General features: G+C 39.1%; 1 protein-coding gene across 2 annotated transcripts in view; it reads left to right on the top strand.

The window, feature by feature from the left end:
* The window catches only part of Stim2 (stromal interaction molecule 2), a 121,929-nt gene extending 110,399 nt beyond the window's left edge, over positions 1 to 11,530 (top strand). The window contains exons 8-13 of one of the 2 annotated variants that reach the window (XM_036200909.1): positions 328 to 495; positions 736 to 759; positions 1,162 to 1,262; positions 1,497 to 1,735; positions 5,459 to 5,732; positions 10,105 to 11,530. In XM_036200909.1, the coding sequence (XP_036056802.1) occupies positions 328 to 495; positions 736 to 759; positions 1,162 to 1,262; positions 1,497 to 1,735; positions 5,459 to 5,732; positions 10,105 to 10,582 (1,284 nt within the window). In that variant the 3' untranslated portion in view covers positions 10,583 to 11,530. The remainder of the gene's footprint in view (positions 1 to 327; positions 496 to 735; positions 760 to 1,161; positions 1,263 to 1,496; positions 1,736 to 5,458; positions 5,733 to 10,104) is intronic. The other variant, XM_036200910.1, reaches the window with a different exon arrangement.
* Positions 11,531 to 16,173: the final 4,643 nt, after the last annotated feature.

Here is a 16,173-nt window from a genome sequence, read left to right as displayed (position 1 = left end):
CAATTTGTTTGTTCCCTAGATTTTTTTCCCTTCTGTGCCTTTTTTCTCTTAGCTTGACAACTATAAAATACAAAAACTAAATAGTTCAACTTTGTGTGTGTGTGTGTGTGGGGGGGCCTTCTCTACTCTGTGACTTTTTAGCTTTGGCCAGTAAATTTAGAATGCAGTTAAAGTCAGCTCTAGTTTGATATAAAAAGTACCTTTAGATTTAGTGACTTTAAAAGGTTTTTGTAAAATCCATAATTGAGTTGGTTTTCTTTTTGTTTTGGTGCCAACATTTATTTCCGTATTCCCTTTCTTTGTGTCTTCTTCCTTTTGTCTTTGCAGGTCCGCATGGCTCTAAAAAAGGCTGAAAAGGAGTTTGAAATGCGAAGCAGCTGGTCTGTTCCTGATGCGCTTCAGAAATGGCTTCAGCTAACACATGAAGTCGAAGTACAGTACTACAATATTAAGAGACAGAATGCTGAGATGCAGCTAGCCATCGCTAAGGACGAGGTATTCTTATTTCATGATTAATCACTTGGAATACAAAAACTTCAGGAAAAGCCCTTCTTGAAGGTTCTGTTTTTAAAATTAGAGTTTGTCATGTAAATCGAATCTTGTAATTATTGAATTTAAAGTAAAATTACTCTCTAGAGAAGTGCATATATACTTTCAAAATTACCTTAGTCTCCTTGAGAAATTGTCGCTATTATCACTATTGTAAACGTTTTATACGGAGCTTTTCTCCTCCAGGTTGCTGCCTCATGTCTGATGCAGGTTAGTAGTTACTAGAAACTCATGTTTGCTGTTATTAAATTGTGTGGAGTAAGAGTAAGCCTTAATCTGAATCCTGGGGAAAAAATGCATAGTTGACTAACCCTCATTGCAATAGGATTTGGTTAATGTTTTTCTATTAGTTTTAATAGAAGATTCTGATCCTTCTCAGCTGTAGAAGTCAGGAAAACAGTTCTCTAGAACAAGCTTTAAATGTCTTTGACTTAGGAAAGCATGCTTCCTTTCTCATCTGTTTTCTTATTTTGAAAACATGTCTGTATCTTGGCTAATAATTTTCTACTGGTTTTATGATTATTAATATAGTTAAAACCAAAATCAACTTTACTAGTATGTAATAGTCATTTTCTTAACCCTAGCTTTACCTTTTACCTTTTGGGTTTCCAGGCAGAAAAGATTAAAAAGAAGCGAAGCACAGTCTTTGGGACCCTGCATGTCGCGCATAGCTCCTCCCTGGATGAAGTAGATCACAAGATTCTGGAAGCCAAGTGAGCATGCCCTTTACCAGTCTGCCTAGTACAGTGTGGAGCTGCGTACTAGAGAGAGTACAGATTTAACCAGTGAAGCTTCCACAGTGAGATCATTTATACTAATTCTGAAACCGGATAATAGTTTCTTCTTGAGATCAGCCAATTTCCATGGTCTCTTCCTGTCATTGTCTTCATTTCAGTATCATACTCAAGACTTCAATGCAGTAAGTAATTCATCTATTGACTTTTCAGGAAAGCGCTCTCGGAGCTGACAACGTGTTTGCGAGAACGGCTTTTTCGCTGGCAGCAGATTGAGAAGATCTGTGGCTTTCAGATAGCTCACAACTCTGGGCTCCCCAGCCTTACCTCCTCTCTGTACTCTGACCACAGCTGGGTGGTGATGCCTAGAGTCTCCATTCCACCCTACCCGATTGCTGGAGGAGTCGATGACTTAGATGAAGACACACCCCCGATAGTGTCACAGTTTCCAGGTACGTGCGTTCAGCAAAGTTAGTTTCTGACATGCCCTTTTAGGAATGATGCACTTTGACATCTATGGGGGGAAATGTATTCTTCTTTGTTTCTTTTGAATATTTATTTTGCTCTTTGAGAGTACTATATGAGATATTCTCATCTATGTATTCTTTATATGTTATATGTTGTTTTAGAAATATACCTTATCAAGAAGCATGAATAGTTGATTAATTTGCATAATTTAGCACATAGTTATAGTTCAGCAATAGTTACATATAACTCATTGTAGGCTTTTTCTTTTAAATCCTTAATTATCATTATTGAAATGGGAGAGTCACATTAAAAAGGGACAGATACAGCATTGTGGCTGCAAGTGGTTGTGTAAATGGAATGCTGAACTTGGACGGAAAACTACAGTAGAAAGGAAGATTAAGGGAAGGTTTTAGAAGCCTGGCTTTGGGTGCCAGCTCTGCTATAGTCAGCTCTTGACTCTTCATAAGCTCAGGATTTGTGCCATTCCCAAGACTTTTTGAGTATTTTTGTTTTGTTTTTCAATGTGTACTTTTATTGTAGTGTTACCCTGCTCTGGTTATATCATGAGATACTGATTCTGTTTGCCTTTAACAAAAGCTGTGCTTATTTATAAAACTTAGACGTGATATGTATATATGTTTATGTAAGACATGCTATATATACATATAAAAAAGTAAGATGTTTTCTGGTTGTTTTATGATGAGGCATGCTGTGTGGCTCAGGCTGGGCTCCAGCCTTATCCTCTGAATATTAGGATTATACATGTGTGCTACCACGTTTCTTTGCCAGAATGTGAGTCCTTCCAAAGGAAGCTCTTTGTGTGTATTACATTGCTTAGTTGTATGCTATGTTTTTGAATTTTACTTTGTGTAAAAACATTTTGGTAGGATAAAATTTGAATGCTTTAACTTTTGACTTTTTGCAGAATTACAGATGTTTTCAATTTGCAGTTTTTTTATATTGGAAATTATTTGGAAAATTTTTTATTCTTATTACTGCTTGCCTGGTCTATTTTCCCAATATTTGTGACTTTTTACAGTGTCAATAGAACAGAGCTTTGATGAATGGAGAAGTGTATTAGTTTAGTCTTTGGTTAGCTGAAAATGTAAAGTTTTCACTTGAGACCAATCAAGTCATCTTATCTGAGTAATTTTTAGTTTTGACTTTTTCTGTTCAACTGTTACTGCTTTCCTGAAACTGCTACAACAGTTCCGATTGTGTAGAACAATTGCTATCCCATCAAGCTTTTAATTTGCCAGACAATGACGTTCTGGCTTTAATTCTCTATGGTGCAGTGAAGTGAGGAAGCAGTAGTGACTGCCACAGGGGAGTGGCTGAGAGGAACAGCTTGTAAGTTTGGGGGACGCCAGAAGCCGTGACCGCATGTCCTTGGGCTGCATCTGTATTCAAGCTGGCTTGCCAGTTGAATTCCTCTATTCTCTTTATTTGTTTATATATGTGCCCTACATAACACTGATTCATAGATATATGCATTTGTTTAAATACTAAACCTTTTAAAAATAGTTTTTATTTAAAATATGTAATTGTTAAGAATCAGAATTGTACTTGAGGATGATGTTTTCATTATTGTTGTTGTTATTGTTATTATTTGTTTTAGAAGCACTTCTGAGAGTTTAGAGATGGCAAAACTTTTGCTGTTTTTGATTCATTAAAAGAAAATACTAATTGTGAATAATGGTTATATATTTTAAATAATGTGTTATACATAGACATTAATACTTATAAATATGAAAAAAGTACAAGAGATGGTTTGAAATTTAATAGGAAGTTTTAGGAATTAAACTGATTGCTCCTAGGATTGGAGAGCTGTGCCTCCACCTAGCGGCCACACAGTGTTATTCCATTCTGCTTTGTTACAAGCGCCTAAGTTCTGGACCTTGCAGAACAAAGGCTGTCAGCCATAAGAATAGAGTATAAGGTAGGATGAAGGGGCTTTATTTAGATACCTCTTTGGTGGGCTATATTATGTGTTAGTTATGCTCGAAATAATGAACAGGAAGCATGCTTGTTGTATGTAAAGAACAAATTAAAAGAGTCTAATACATGAATAATGCTGTCTGTAATTCTAAATGAAGAAACCCCGAAACTGTTAATTGATACCTTTATTGTGAGTAAAAGAATAGAGGATAGAATTACTACTCCTCCAGAAGTAAGTTTGGGAATTATGTGGTATTATTTCCTTTATGTTTGGGGGATATTTAATGCAGATATTGAACCTGCTTGTTGACCTGTTTTATCCCGGGGCTCTTAAGTAAAGTTGTTTTCACACTCTTCTTCCCTTCCTCTTCCTTCCCTCCTCTTCATTCTCGACAGTTAGGGTGCTCCAGATAACGTGAACTGGAGACTCTTCATTTGTTGTTAGTATTCTCTGGTGCTTTCTGATGTGTGGACTGCCACTCATAACTGTCACTTTTGGTGTAATTTTAGCCATTATTTAAATATCCTTCTGCTTATTGTTATGTTTTACTTTACTTTCCTCCTGTTTGTTCTTTATTGAAAACGTAGTGTTGATGAGTATTTTGTTAAACAAATTAAAAGCGAGAAATTCTGTCTTTGGCAGAAAGTGTCTGATTTCACCTTTACTGGAAAATAATAGTTTAACTAGATAACAGGTGTAGTTCAGTTTGATTCCTTATTTTTTCCAGACTGTTTTGAAGTTGTTGGTGAGAAGTTTGTCCTTGCTCAAATTGTTAGAGTTTCTGTTTGGGTAATCAATGATTTCTGATACTAGGAGAATTGTTTCATTTCTTGTTTGGTGGTTTCATTATAATATAATTGGCAAGTCAAGACATCAGAATAGACAGGAAGGCAAAGGACAAGTCAAAACTCTTGATTGGTTAAGGGTCCGATGAGTCTTAGAAGTGAAATTACTCACAGTGATGGTGAGTGAATGGCTTGGCTAGAGCGGGAAAGACTGCTGGGAGAAAGCACTGACATGCGTCTGAGGACCTGTGCTGTCTAATAGCGTGAGCTTCAGGAAGAACCCAGTTTGTAAAGGGCGCAGGAGTAAGGCTCGCCAGCACCTCCTGCCCTGCTGCTGTGGCCCTGAGGAATGCAGCATGCACCAAGAGCTGGCTTGAGCAGCTGGAATGCAGGGAAAAAACTGAGGATGAATCCAATTGTTCTACATGCATGGGTCTAGTTCAAGGCAGGTGGTAAAAACAGGGAGATCTAAGACAGAGACAGTCCATGAGGATCTGTGTTCAGGAAGCAAGCTTTGGTTTCAGCTAAGAGACTGTACATTTAAACCTTAAAGGTCAAACATGTGGTGACATGTCAAAGACTCTCCATCGATACTTTATACTATTCTTTCTTCTGCTTCAGTATAGTGTTCACCAAGAGTTTACCACTTCTTATAAATACATTATATTGACTTGAAATTGAGATGTTATTTTGAATAAAGTTTTAAGTCTTTGTTTTTAGTAGTTTTAGATTTTTTACAGTAAAACTACATTATGTGCATTTTATTTTAGTTTTACCTCTGTTATCATTTTTATTACATTTGTAATTATTGCTGTTTAATTTTTCATAGGTGGTAGAGAATGGCAGTTGTTACATAGTTACCCAAATAAACATTAAATCTGATATTTTACTACATCAGTTCTGTGTACATATTTGTAAGAAGACAGTTAAGGGACAAGGGACATTGGTGGTTATGAGAGTTTCTGTTGGCTTGTGTTTTTCAGGGACCGTGCCTAAACCTGCTGGGTCTTTAGCCAGGAGCAGTAGTTTATGCCGCTCTCGTCGAAGCATTGTGCCATCCTCCCCACAGTCCCAGCGAGCTCAACTTCCTCCACATGCTCCTCTGGTAGCCCACCCTCGGCATCCTCACCATCCGCAGCATCCCCAGCACTCACTACCTTCCCCAGATCCAGACATTCTGTCTGTGTCCAGTTGCCCTGCTCTGTATCGGAATGAAGAGGACGAGGAGGCCATCTACTTCACTGCTGAAAAACAATGGTATTGGCTGTCAGTAACTGCAGAGTGCGGGGCTGAGTGGGTATAGTGGTAGCAGCAGTGCTGCAGTGTAGTCTGCGGGTACACACCAAGCTTTCATAGACTCAGTGGCTTCCCGTGACACCTCTTTGTGGACATCGGCCGTGCAAGTCTGGGCTGACTGGGTTTCCTGTTCAGGGTATCTGAGGCTGAAATCAAGATGCTGGCTGTGCTGAGTTCTCATGTGGAATCTGGAGTACCCTTTGAGCCTCTCTGTTTGTGGCAGAACTCAGTTCTTTGTGGTTATATTGCTGAAGTCTTGTCTCTGTGTCACTGGAGCATGGGGTCTGGTTGCTTTCAGTTTCTAAAGGCCACCCCACTGTTTCTTGTCGGGTGACCTAATCTTTAATGCAGAGACCTGCCTTCTGTATTTCCTGCCTTTGCTGATCGGCTTGGCTGAACAGTAATCTTTATGAGTATCAGTGAGTTTGGGGCTGTAGTGTTTGCAGATCCCCTCTCATCAGCACTTGGGTGTCATCTTTGGACCACCAGGAGACCTGTGGAAATCAGAATCCTGTGGAGAGCTCTGTTGTCCCTGGGCTGTCGGAGCTTTGGGAGGTGTAACTGTGTAACTGCACAGATGATAACAAGTGGGGTTGACTAGTCTCCACCCATAAACTTGTCAGATGAAATGTGGATGTAAAATAGAACATCTTGGACTTGAGTATGCCTCCACATAAAGAGACATCAATATGACTGAAATTTCAAAATAATGTGTTGCTCACTAGCACATAGTCAGTGCTATATGCCCAGGGCTCAAGAAGATGTTGGGAGCTTAATGGAGAGAATGATAAATTAAATTAAATTCATGACTTAATTTCTTTGCCACAGTGGGTATAGCTGCATGCATTTCATTCTGTCTTGAGGGACAGCACACTGTAGGGCCTGTTGCTGTGGGAGCTCACTTCTAAACTGTCTTCCTCTTTTCAAGCAGAGTGGTGTTTGTGACAGGGAAACTGCCCTTAGTTATCAGCACTGTTCATGGTGGTTCCTCACTGCTGTCAGTCACATGACTCGTGACCTTACTATCAGATCACTTGTCACCTGTAGTCATTGCACTGCCTAGTGAAAGTTAGCTTTTAATCAGCAGGTAATCTCTGAGGCTTGTTCCTAAGGAACTACTCGGGGTTTGCAGTCTCATTGCAAGTAGAGGATTTGATGCACCTTCCCTCAGGAAGCCTGTTACGATTAGCACTTTATGTGTCTTTGTAGTATAACCACAGTCATGAGCAAGAGGCTTTACTTTAACATCATTTTTCTGTGGCTTCTGGAAAGTGGTAGGGCCGCCAGAGCTGCCCTGTCCCACCGCACCTTTCTGTCATGGAAATGTTAAGTTCTCATTTCACATAGCATGTCAGAACTTCACAGCTGCCTCATGGGTACGGGAGGAATTTGACTGTGCTGCTAGGAAGCCAGCCTTCTGTGTTCTACACAGTGTACACACGCACCCTCGGCTAGCCCTCACCCAGCGGGTCGTCTTCCTTTTCTTTTTAAGCACATATCTTCTTATAAAACTTGTGTGTGTTTAGTTACATGTGACCTCCGGGAAAATGATACAAAATTAATGTAAATGGTATATATGATTAAGTTCAATTCCAAAGGAAACATGCGCCACCAAGAGTGTGCATTTAAAAAAAATAGAGTAATTTTAATTTGTGCAGTACCTGGGGTGCAGATCTGATCAGTTACATGGAAGATCTGATCAGTACATGGAAGAAGCAATAATTTGATCATTGCTTGTTTTTTAATTGGAATGGTAGAAGTAGATGCAACATTAAACACAAATCAAAGTCTCTTACTTTGGCATATAAGAAAATTGAGACTAGAGAAAGGAGATGATTTTAGTGAAGTTGACAGCTGATTAACAACAGGAACTGGGGAGGAGGGAGGAGCCACGTCTCCTGAGCTTGGTAATCTTTCCACATTACACCCTTATGAGGCTTTGAGATAATGCTTCTTATGTGTGAAGACAGGCTTTTGGGTTAGCAAGGTAGTTCAGTAGGTCAAGGCATTTGCTGCCTAACCTGATTACCTTGGTTCACTTCCCAGGACCCACCCACATTGTAGATAAATATATACAGAATGAAGAGTATTCCTCAGTTCCTGTAAACTGTCCTCTGACCTCCACATTTGAGCCAAGGGACTTAGACACATATGCACAGCGTAAATAATTGTGCACATACAGACATATAAATATACACATATACTATAAGTAAATGTAGTAGAACACATTTAAGGAATGTGTTCTTTACATATATAGCCTGAGTAAAACAAAAATATATGAGTAAATAAGTTCAGCAATCTAATGTGTATCTAAAATGTAATATTAATTTGAAATAATTATTAGAAATAAGCGAGTATAAATAATGTGAAAAAGGATGAGTCATAAACCATTCACTGTAAGAGATTAATTCTGTAAATGTGAGTTTAGTTCTTGCTGTGTCTTGTATACTTGATACCTTGAGCTACCAAGGCAAGTAAGACACCCTGGGCTAGCTCCAGCTGGGAGGTCATCATCTCCTATTTTTTTCTGACTTCCTTTGCCAATTTTACCTTGATTTTATCTATCATTTTTAAAGAACTCTTTAATGAAGTTGTGCTGAGTGCACACAGAAACCAATTAGAAATGGTTCCTGTTCCTCAGGATTTCATTCACTCTTCATTCTATATATATTTATTAATTTTACTGTGGGGTTGCCATGAATTACAGTGTAGAGAATACAATGATTAATAAGATCTCCTAGTCTTAATAGAATTTTTTTCTTTTGAAGTTAAATAACCATTTTTGCTACTGGGCCATGCTAGATGATAAAGATAAATGAAAGCAGAGGAAATGCCATTTTATATAGGATGGTTAGAGAAGTCCTCTCTGGGTGGATAGTCGTTACCTAAAGGAGGAGGAGAAGCCAGTCACAGAGCAGCGGGAGGATTATATGTCAGCAGAGGAAACTGGTTGCAGAGTCCTGAGGAAGTCTGGGGATTGTTGTGTTGAAGGAACAGAAAGGGTGTTCTGGAGCAGAGGGAGGAAGTGTGGTTGGAGAGAGAGCCAAGGACCAAATGGATGTGCAGAGCCTTTGAATTCTATCTGAGGGAGCACAATAGAGTTGTGAGCAAGTGAGTGACTGGTGATTGAGCTTTTCAGGTCACTTCCGTGGCTGTGTCGAGAAGTTGCTGAAAGGGAGACACTGGGATAGAAGCAGAGAGGCTGGTGAGGAAGCTGTGGAGTCACTTAGGGCAAGTTTGTGGTGGTTCTGCAAGAGAGATGGTGGTGGGAAGGGCCGTGGCTTTGTGAGGTTTCAGAGGAGGCTGGTAGTCTCAATGGTGACTGTTAGGGGCTTTAGTGTTCTGTTTTATTTACCTTTTTTTCCACTGTAGACAAAGTTGGGGGGGGGTGCTATTCACAAAGAAACTCTTCTGTAAAAACTTACTGAATGTCCGTTCTTGAACAATAGCATCATGTTTGCCTTTTATCTCCTATCCATTGCATTGTGCCTTAGCACATCGTCTCCACCAAACTTGATAGAGATTTTATTTTAGTGCAGTGTTCATATTTTATTTCCTCAGAAAGTCATATTTCACCAGGATCACAACTAAACACTAAAAGTAAATAACTAAATACTAAAATTCTGTCTTTCAAACATATACTGGCAGTTCTGTGATTCAGAAAGAAAAAGTATTGAAGGAGCAAAAGTCAGAAGGTCTTAAGAAAACTCAAAAGTCAAACATTTCCATTTTCATAATAGTTAAAGAAGGCATAACTTAAATTATGGTGTTTGATTTTTATAATTTATCTTTAAAACTAAACACGTTTTGGGTTATGGAGAGGTTGAGACAATGCATTGCCTGCTAAATGAGCATGAAAAGCTGAGTTGGGATCCCTGGAACCTGTGTAAAAGCCAGGTACTACCACACTTGTTTTACCTCCAGCAGGGGTGGGGACAGGGACAAGCAGATCTCTAACTTATTAGCCAGTTAGCCTACCTGAATTTATGAGTTCCTACACATGCACACATGCAGATATCCACACAAATACATATATAGTCTCTCTTGTGAGTGGGTGCATGCATGTGCACACACACACACACACACACACACACACACACACACACACATGCGCATGCACATACACGCACACAACAGGCACACACACACACAAGGAGATAATAGGGTATAATACAAGAAGAATTTTCAAACTTTATCTCTTTATATATAATTATAGCATATCTCCTTTTATAATTGGATAAATAGTGAATGAAGGTTGATTTGACTAGAATGTTTGCTGGTACTCTTAAGAACATACAACTCTAAAAGTTTTACCTTTGTCTGTCTCATTCAGGGAAGTACAAGACACAGCTTCAGAGTGTGACTCCTTGAACTCTTCCATTGGAAGGAAACAGTCTCCTCCTTTAAGCCTTGAGATATACCAAACATTGTCTTCTCGAAAGATATCAAGAGATGAGCTTTCCCTGGAGGATTCTTCCAGGGGTGATTCGCCAGTAACAGCAGATGTCTCCCGGGGCTCCCCTGAGTGTTTGGGTCTGACAGAAACCAAGAGCATGATCTTTAGTCCTGCCAGCAAAGTATACAATGGCATCTTGGAAAAATCCTGTAGCATGAACCAACTTTCTAGTGGCATCCCGGTGCCTAAACCTCGACACACATCATGTTCTTCAGCTGGCAATGGTAGCAAGCCAGTTCAGGAAGCCTCAAATGTTTCCAGAATAAGCAGCATCCCACATGACCTTTGTCATAATGGCGAGAAAAGCAAAAAGCCATCAAAAATCAAAAGTCTTTTCAAGAAGAAGTCTAAGTGACTCAGCGACTTGATGGAATTCCATTCAAGTGGCATCTGTGAACTTTATCTCCCACCCTCCACTCCGTTTTTATTTTTATTTTTATTTTTGGAATGTAACTCCATTGGGGCTTTCCAGAGTTGATGCTATAGTGGAAATGTCCTTAAGGGCAACTGTCTACTGTCTGATGATTTCACAGACCACACCATCAGTTCATCAAGGCCGCCATTACTGAAGAGTCATCGAGAGGAGACAGTTTACAGTTATTTCCGCCTATTTATTTCTGCATTGATGTTAGTGATGTACACACAGCATTCTGTTGAAAGCCGCTATGGACTTACAAGCTTTAATGGACTGTAAGCCAGCATGGGCTTGCAAAAATTTCTTGTTTACCAGAATATCTTCTTATCTTTCCACAGAGCTGTTTCCATCATGGAGTAAATAACTTAAAAGAAGTAAAACCTAATTGCACTACTGTTTTCCAGACTGGAAAAAAAAATCTCTGCAAGTAAAACTGTATAGAGTTTATAAAATGACTGTGGATAGGGGACTGTTCTCACGTTTAGATCCAAATGGGTTTTTAAGTAGAAACTAGAGTTTCTAATTGACTTGCTTTCTGGAAATGAAAACCCACACTTTTATTATGGGACGCTTCTTCAAATGCATTTATTATAAAGTTTCAAGTCCTGCTGTAAAGATCATGTTTTGTTTTTCCAGGGCTTTCACTGTGATTTACTGCACTGCAGGCTGTATGATAAAATATAAATAATGTAAAGAGAGAAGGCTCTTGATTCCTTACACACATGGAAGAGTTAAACTTGATGGAAGGACTTAAAACATTCACATGCTTAAACTGAGATGGGGGTGGGGAATCAGGCACTTGTTTACAGACTTTGAATAAATGCAAAGGATTTATGGTTTGAAAAATTTGTACTGTGGAAAAGATAATAAATTGGAGACATTATTGTGTGGGATTGTGCTGATTTTTGTTGATAACACTCCACTAAAAACACTGTTTTCTGAAGAGCTATGTAAGCTGTCCTGTTGCTTAATTGAGTATAAGAAATAGTGATGTTTTGGAACTAAGTTGTCAACAGATTTCTTTGTTTTATATTGTTTGTCATATTTTTATGTAGTTTGAAATGTTTAAATGTTCTAATACCAAGATTAACAAATATAAATTTATGGTGCATTTAGATTGCGTTGTTTCAGTTTGTAAAGTTTGGAATTCGTTGGATGATAGGCTAGTCTGAGAGCAGTGTCACATAGGACAACACATGAACATTTTGAGTCTCCTCTTACTCAGCTCTTAGAACCTCAGTCAGAATTATCTGGAAATGCAATGAGGATGGGTGGTTGGTGAAATCTGATACATGTTAACTAGATTGTTTTTAGTACTGGCTAATGTACATAATGTGTAACTCAGTGCTGTATATGTGGGGATGCTGATAGACAAGTGAGAAGTTCTATTGAGGTTTGCTTAAAAGGAATGCTTTCTTAAGAAGCTGAATTTCATAATCTTCCACGAGTTGTGATTATTTGCATTGGTCCTGTTGTTAAAATTGTCAAGGTCTTAAATGGGATCCACAGAGGCTGATGATTATATGGTTACAGATCAACTCCTAGGAACAGAAGTTGGCTGTCTGAAGTGAAGATTCTTTGTGCAGATAAGGTAAGATGATATGAAAGATGGAGTTCAGAAGCAGCTCTGGAGCTCTACAGAAAGGGAAACAGTTGTGCATAAAGAATTAGAAAATTCTGGAACCCCTCAGAGTGAATGGGATGCTTTGTCTTTCTCATGGCTTGACAGGAGGCATTTTCTTTGATAATTGCAGCAGAGTTAAGAGCTTTGTGGTTTGGTGGATAGAAAAGGTCAAAGCTACTAGAGCGTGGAGTGTGCTGGTAGGCGGCCTGGGCTGCGAGACTGCTGAAGGACATTTTAGGTCAGAACCAGGTAGGGACTATGAGAGATTGGCCTGATAATGTATGGGTGGTTTTAGGCAAGGAGTACACTGTGTATACCAGATTACACATTTATAAACAGATCCAACCAAGGGATATTCACTGTTGCGTGTTGAGATATTATTTGCACTAATAACAGTATTTGGAAATTCAACAGAAAAGATTTGGGAAGCCACAGTCATTTCTGTTAGATGACACATAAAATGTTAGGCATTTCTGTAAGTGTTACATACATTTGTCGCCTTACGCTAGCCTTTCAGAATTATGGTGTTTTCCTGGTTCTTCCTTACTGGAAAAAGAAAAAGATTCCTGGTAGAGAAGTATGAAGAAAAACAACAGCACACAGGTCAGCTTTTGCTATCTGACCTGCTTTTGCTCTCTGAGGTGCCTTCTGCTAGCTATTTTTCAAAATAGTTTTGTATTTTACATAATTGAAATCATTTTATATCATGCCTTTTCACTTTTAGCACAAGCATTGCTCAAACACTAAAAATTATTTACAAATAACATTTTAGTTACTATCTACTAGTCTAGCATTGGATTTACTACAGTCTTTTAAAACATTCTGTCATTTAACATTATAATATATATTATTTAAAATACTAGTCTGTTATTTAACATTATATAATATGTAATCATTTAAAACTATCTCATTAAACATTAGACTGCTAACAAATTTATTACATGTGGAGTAATAGCATTTAACATTTGTTGAGTATTCTCTATACCAGGCACTGTTTTAAACTATGGTACATATTCTAATTTAATCTTTATATCAACATGTACAATAGCTGCATCATCATAGTCGTCGTCATCATCATCATCATCATCATCTCTTTCTTTTCCCAATGCCAGGCAGCCCAGACTTCAATAGATTGTTTAGGACATGTGGTTAGTGGTAGAGAACACTGCTCTTAATGTCTAAAGAATACTGTGTAAATTCTCATACAGATTTCTTATAGTGTATTTTAACAAGTAACAAAATGTGAAGATAATTTTAGTTCACACCTACATACATACGCATATGTATGTTTGTCTCGCATGTACTTTGGGGGTACCTTTAAGGCCTTAGAGCCATGTTCACATCTCCCCAAGATACTGAGTGTGAGTACCCTTTTACTTCATTGATTTCTGAATTGCTGCTTTGTTAAGGTTTCACTAACTTCATAGGAAAAGAATGTCTAGAGAGATCAGACAGCTTTTACTGTTTTGTTAGCCTGTATATTTCACCTTAGCAAGTTGCTTGTTCATGTTTTTTTTTAATTTCTTTATTTTTATGCTCATTAAGTTCTTAAGGATCTAGTGTTTTTCTAAGTCTTTTATAATGAATCCTTCGAACATAGCTATTGTGTTTTGTTTAACAATAAAGCTAAGTTTTCTTTTAATGTAGATATATTATTTACTCTTATTTTAAAAGTAAGTGGAAGAAAATCTAGGTTCAAGTTTTAGTCTTACTGATCTTCTGTTTAGAATTTTAACTTTGTTTCTATAGCTGAGATGGATTTCCCCAGTGTTAACAGGTAAACAAGAATATGGAGGCAACGATGACATGTCCTCCTCCTTAGTACATGTTTGTGCATGTGGGTACTCCTTCATGTGCACAACATGTGTGTGCATGCCTGTAGGAGGCAGAAATTATGAATCAATATCAGGTATCTTCATCCATCACACTCTCTCTTACTTTTTAAGACAGGCTCTCTCACTGAACTGAGTTTACAGATTCAGCAGTCTGGCTGCTCAGTGAGCCCCAGGGGTCTGCTGTCTCTGGCTCCCCGGCCCTGGAATTACAGGCTTGCACTGCTGCTTCTGACTGTTTACATGGATGCTGGGAGTCTGAACTCAAAATTCAAGCTTGCACAGCAAACGTTTTACCCAACAAACCATCTCCTTAGCCCCCAGGGTCATCTTAATTCCTTCAATTAATATTTAGTAGTTTACCTCGTACCACGAGTTGTGAGAAGCCCTGAACATGTGGACACTCATGGGTTCTTGCTGTAAAGGAACCTAATATGTACTAGGAGAAGGAGATGAGACAAAAATCCTTATATGCCAGAAATATAGAGTGACTGTTGAGGAGCTAGAGATTCATGGAGAGGACAAGTGTGTATCCCATAGCTCTAATAAATTAAAGGTAATTCAGGGGTGCTCCTTTGTCAAAGGCGTCAAGAGACTGGCTATGGGTCTACCATAGGACCAAGGACAAGTTAGTTTTAGCTCTCTCATTAGCATGGCTTCTCAAATGAGCTGGTACTTACTGAATTCCAACAAAACACTGAACAGCCATGAGGTAAGTTGTCCAAAGCACAGAGCATAGTGCTGATTAAAAGCTGTTTCCCCCACCAGCTACTATGCTGACAGACACCATCCTTCAGAGATAATCTGAGTAGATGTAAGCTGATTACGAATGAATTGGGGTCCAGTGGACTTCAGACTAAGCTTCAGGAGTTCATCTTCGTCCTAAGATTGGGCTTTCTTGGGTTTTCTATAAGTCTTTAAGATCTAAGGAGCCTCTAGAAGACCATACACACTACAAACTCAGATGCAACATTGTAGAGCAGCCTCATTTTAGATACCGATTTCTTTGTGTGACCAGATTGAGGCCAATCCCAAGCATCCTCTTCAGTTATGAAGTCCTTGCTGCTGGTCTTTGAAGCACCCTAGTGCAGCTTTTCCTGAATCAAGACCATCTGCATCAGCCTCCAGAAGCGAGGGAAGGTGCTAAGCTATGGTAAGGCAGGCAGTTGGCCTCTGCCTACAGAAGCTCTGCATGTAGGTAGGTGCATGCTAGCAGGCTGCAGTGATGGAGCTGTTCGAGCTCCAGCTCTGCAAGTGGCAGGAGGGCTTCTGCTCTTTCCAGGCACCTTCTTGCTTTAACAGTCCAACTCTAGAAGCTGCTACTGTGTCAAGCCAGTTTATCCCTTGGAGTGGACTTGAATGTCACATGCAGCTGTTGTACTTGTCTTCATACTCCGTTCTGAGTGCCATTTCCTTAATAGGAGTAGCTCTAAAATGTCCATGGAGAACCTTTTCCTATGTGTGAAAATCCGAGGCTCAAGCATGCCAGCCCCTGGCCCCGAGGTACCAGCATATAGGCTGCAAGGGTTTTCATAGCCAGTGTGTAGGATTTTTGATTGATTCTCCTCCATGAAAAAGCTATTGACATTGAAGGCCTATCTCAGTAACCAGAAAGTTCGAGGCATTAAAGGGACTGAAGGGAGTGGGAATGAAGCCTAGGTGCAATAGTGAACTGCTGTGCCAGGGGTTCCCTTTGACATTTAAAGGTTAGAAAATGAACCTGGACACATTACTGAGCATTGACCATGGAAAAGGGGAGAAGGGGAGAAGAGGGGAAACTTAATCTTGATATCGCAATACAATGATGTTTACTTGTTGACCTGATAGACTGAATTACATAAGTTCCAGGAGCCTGCCTTTCTTAGCTCCACACCCCAAATGATTGACACTTCAGGAATCCTGTCTGATGAGTGCAGAAATGAGTGTCAGGTACTATTGCTGTCTTCAAGTTCCAGATAGTTAAGGGTCTTCATGAATTTAATCATTAGGAAATAGTTCAAGAGTAACCAATATAGGTATAAGCATTGGGTCTTATGGCATGGAGTTACCTGTATATGTTTATGGAGAAACACTTT

Source organism: Onychomys torridus, chromosome 10, assembly GCF_903995425.1.
Source record: "Onychomys torridus chromosome 10, mOncTor1.1, whole genome shotgun sequence".
Taxonomy (NCBI): Eukaryota; Metazoa; Chordata; class Mammalia; order Rodentia; family Cricetidae; genus Onychomys; species Onychomys torridus.
This window is presented reverse-complemented; position numbering and strand designations above follow the sequence as displayed.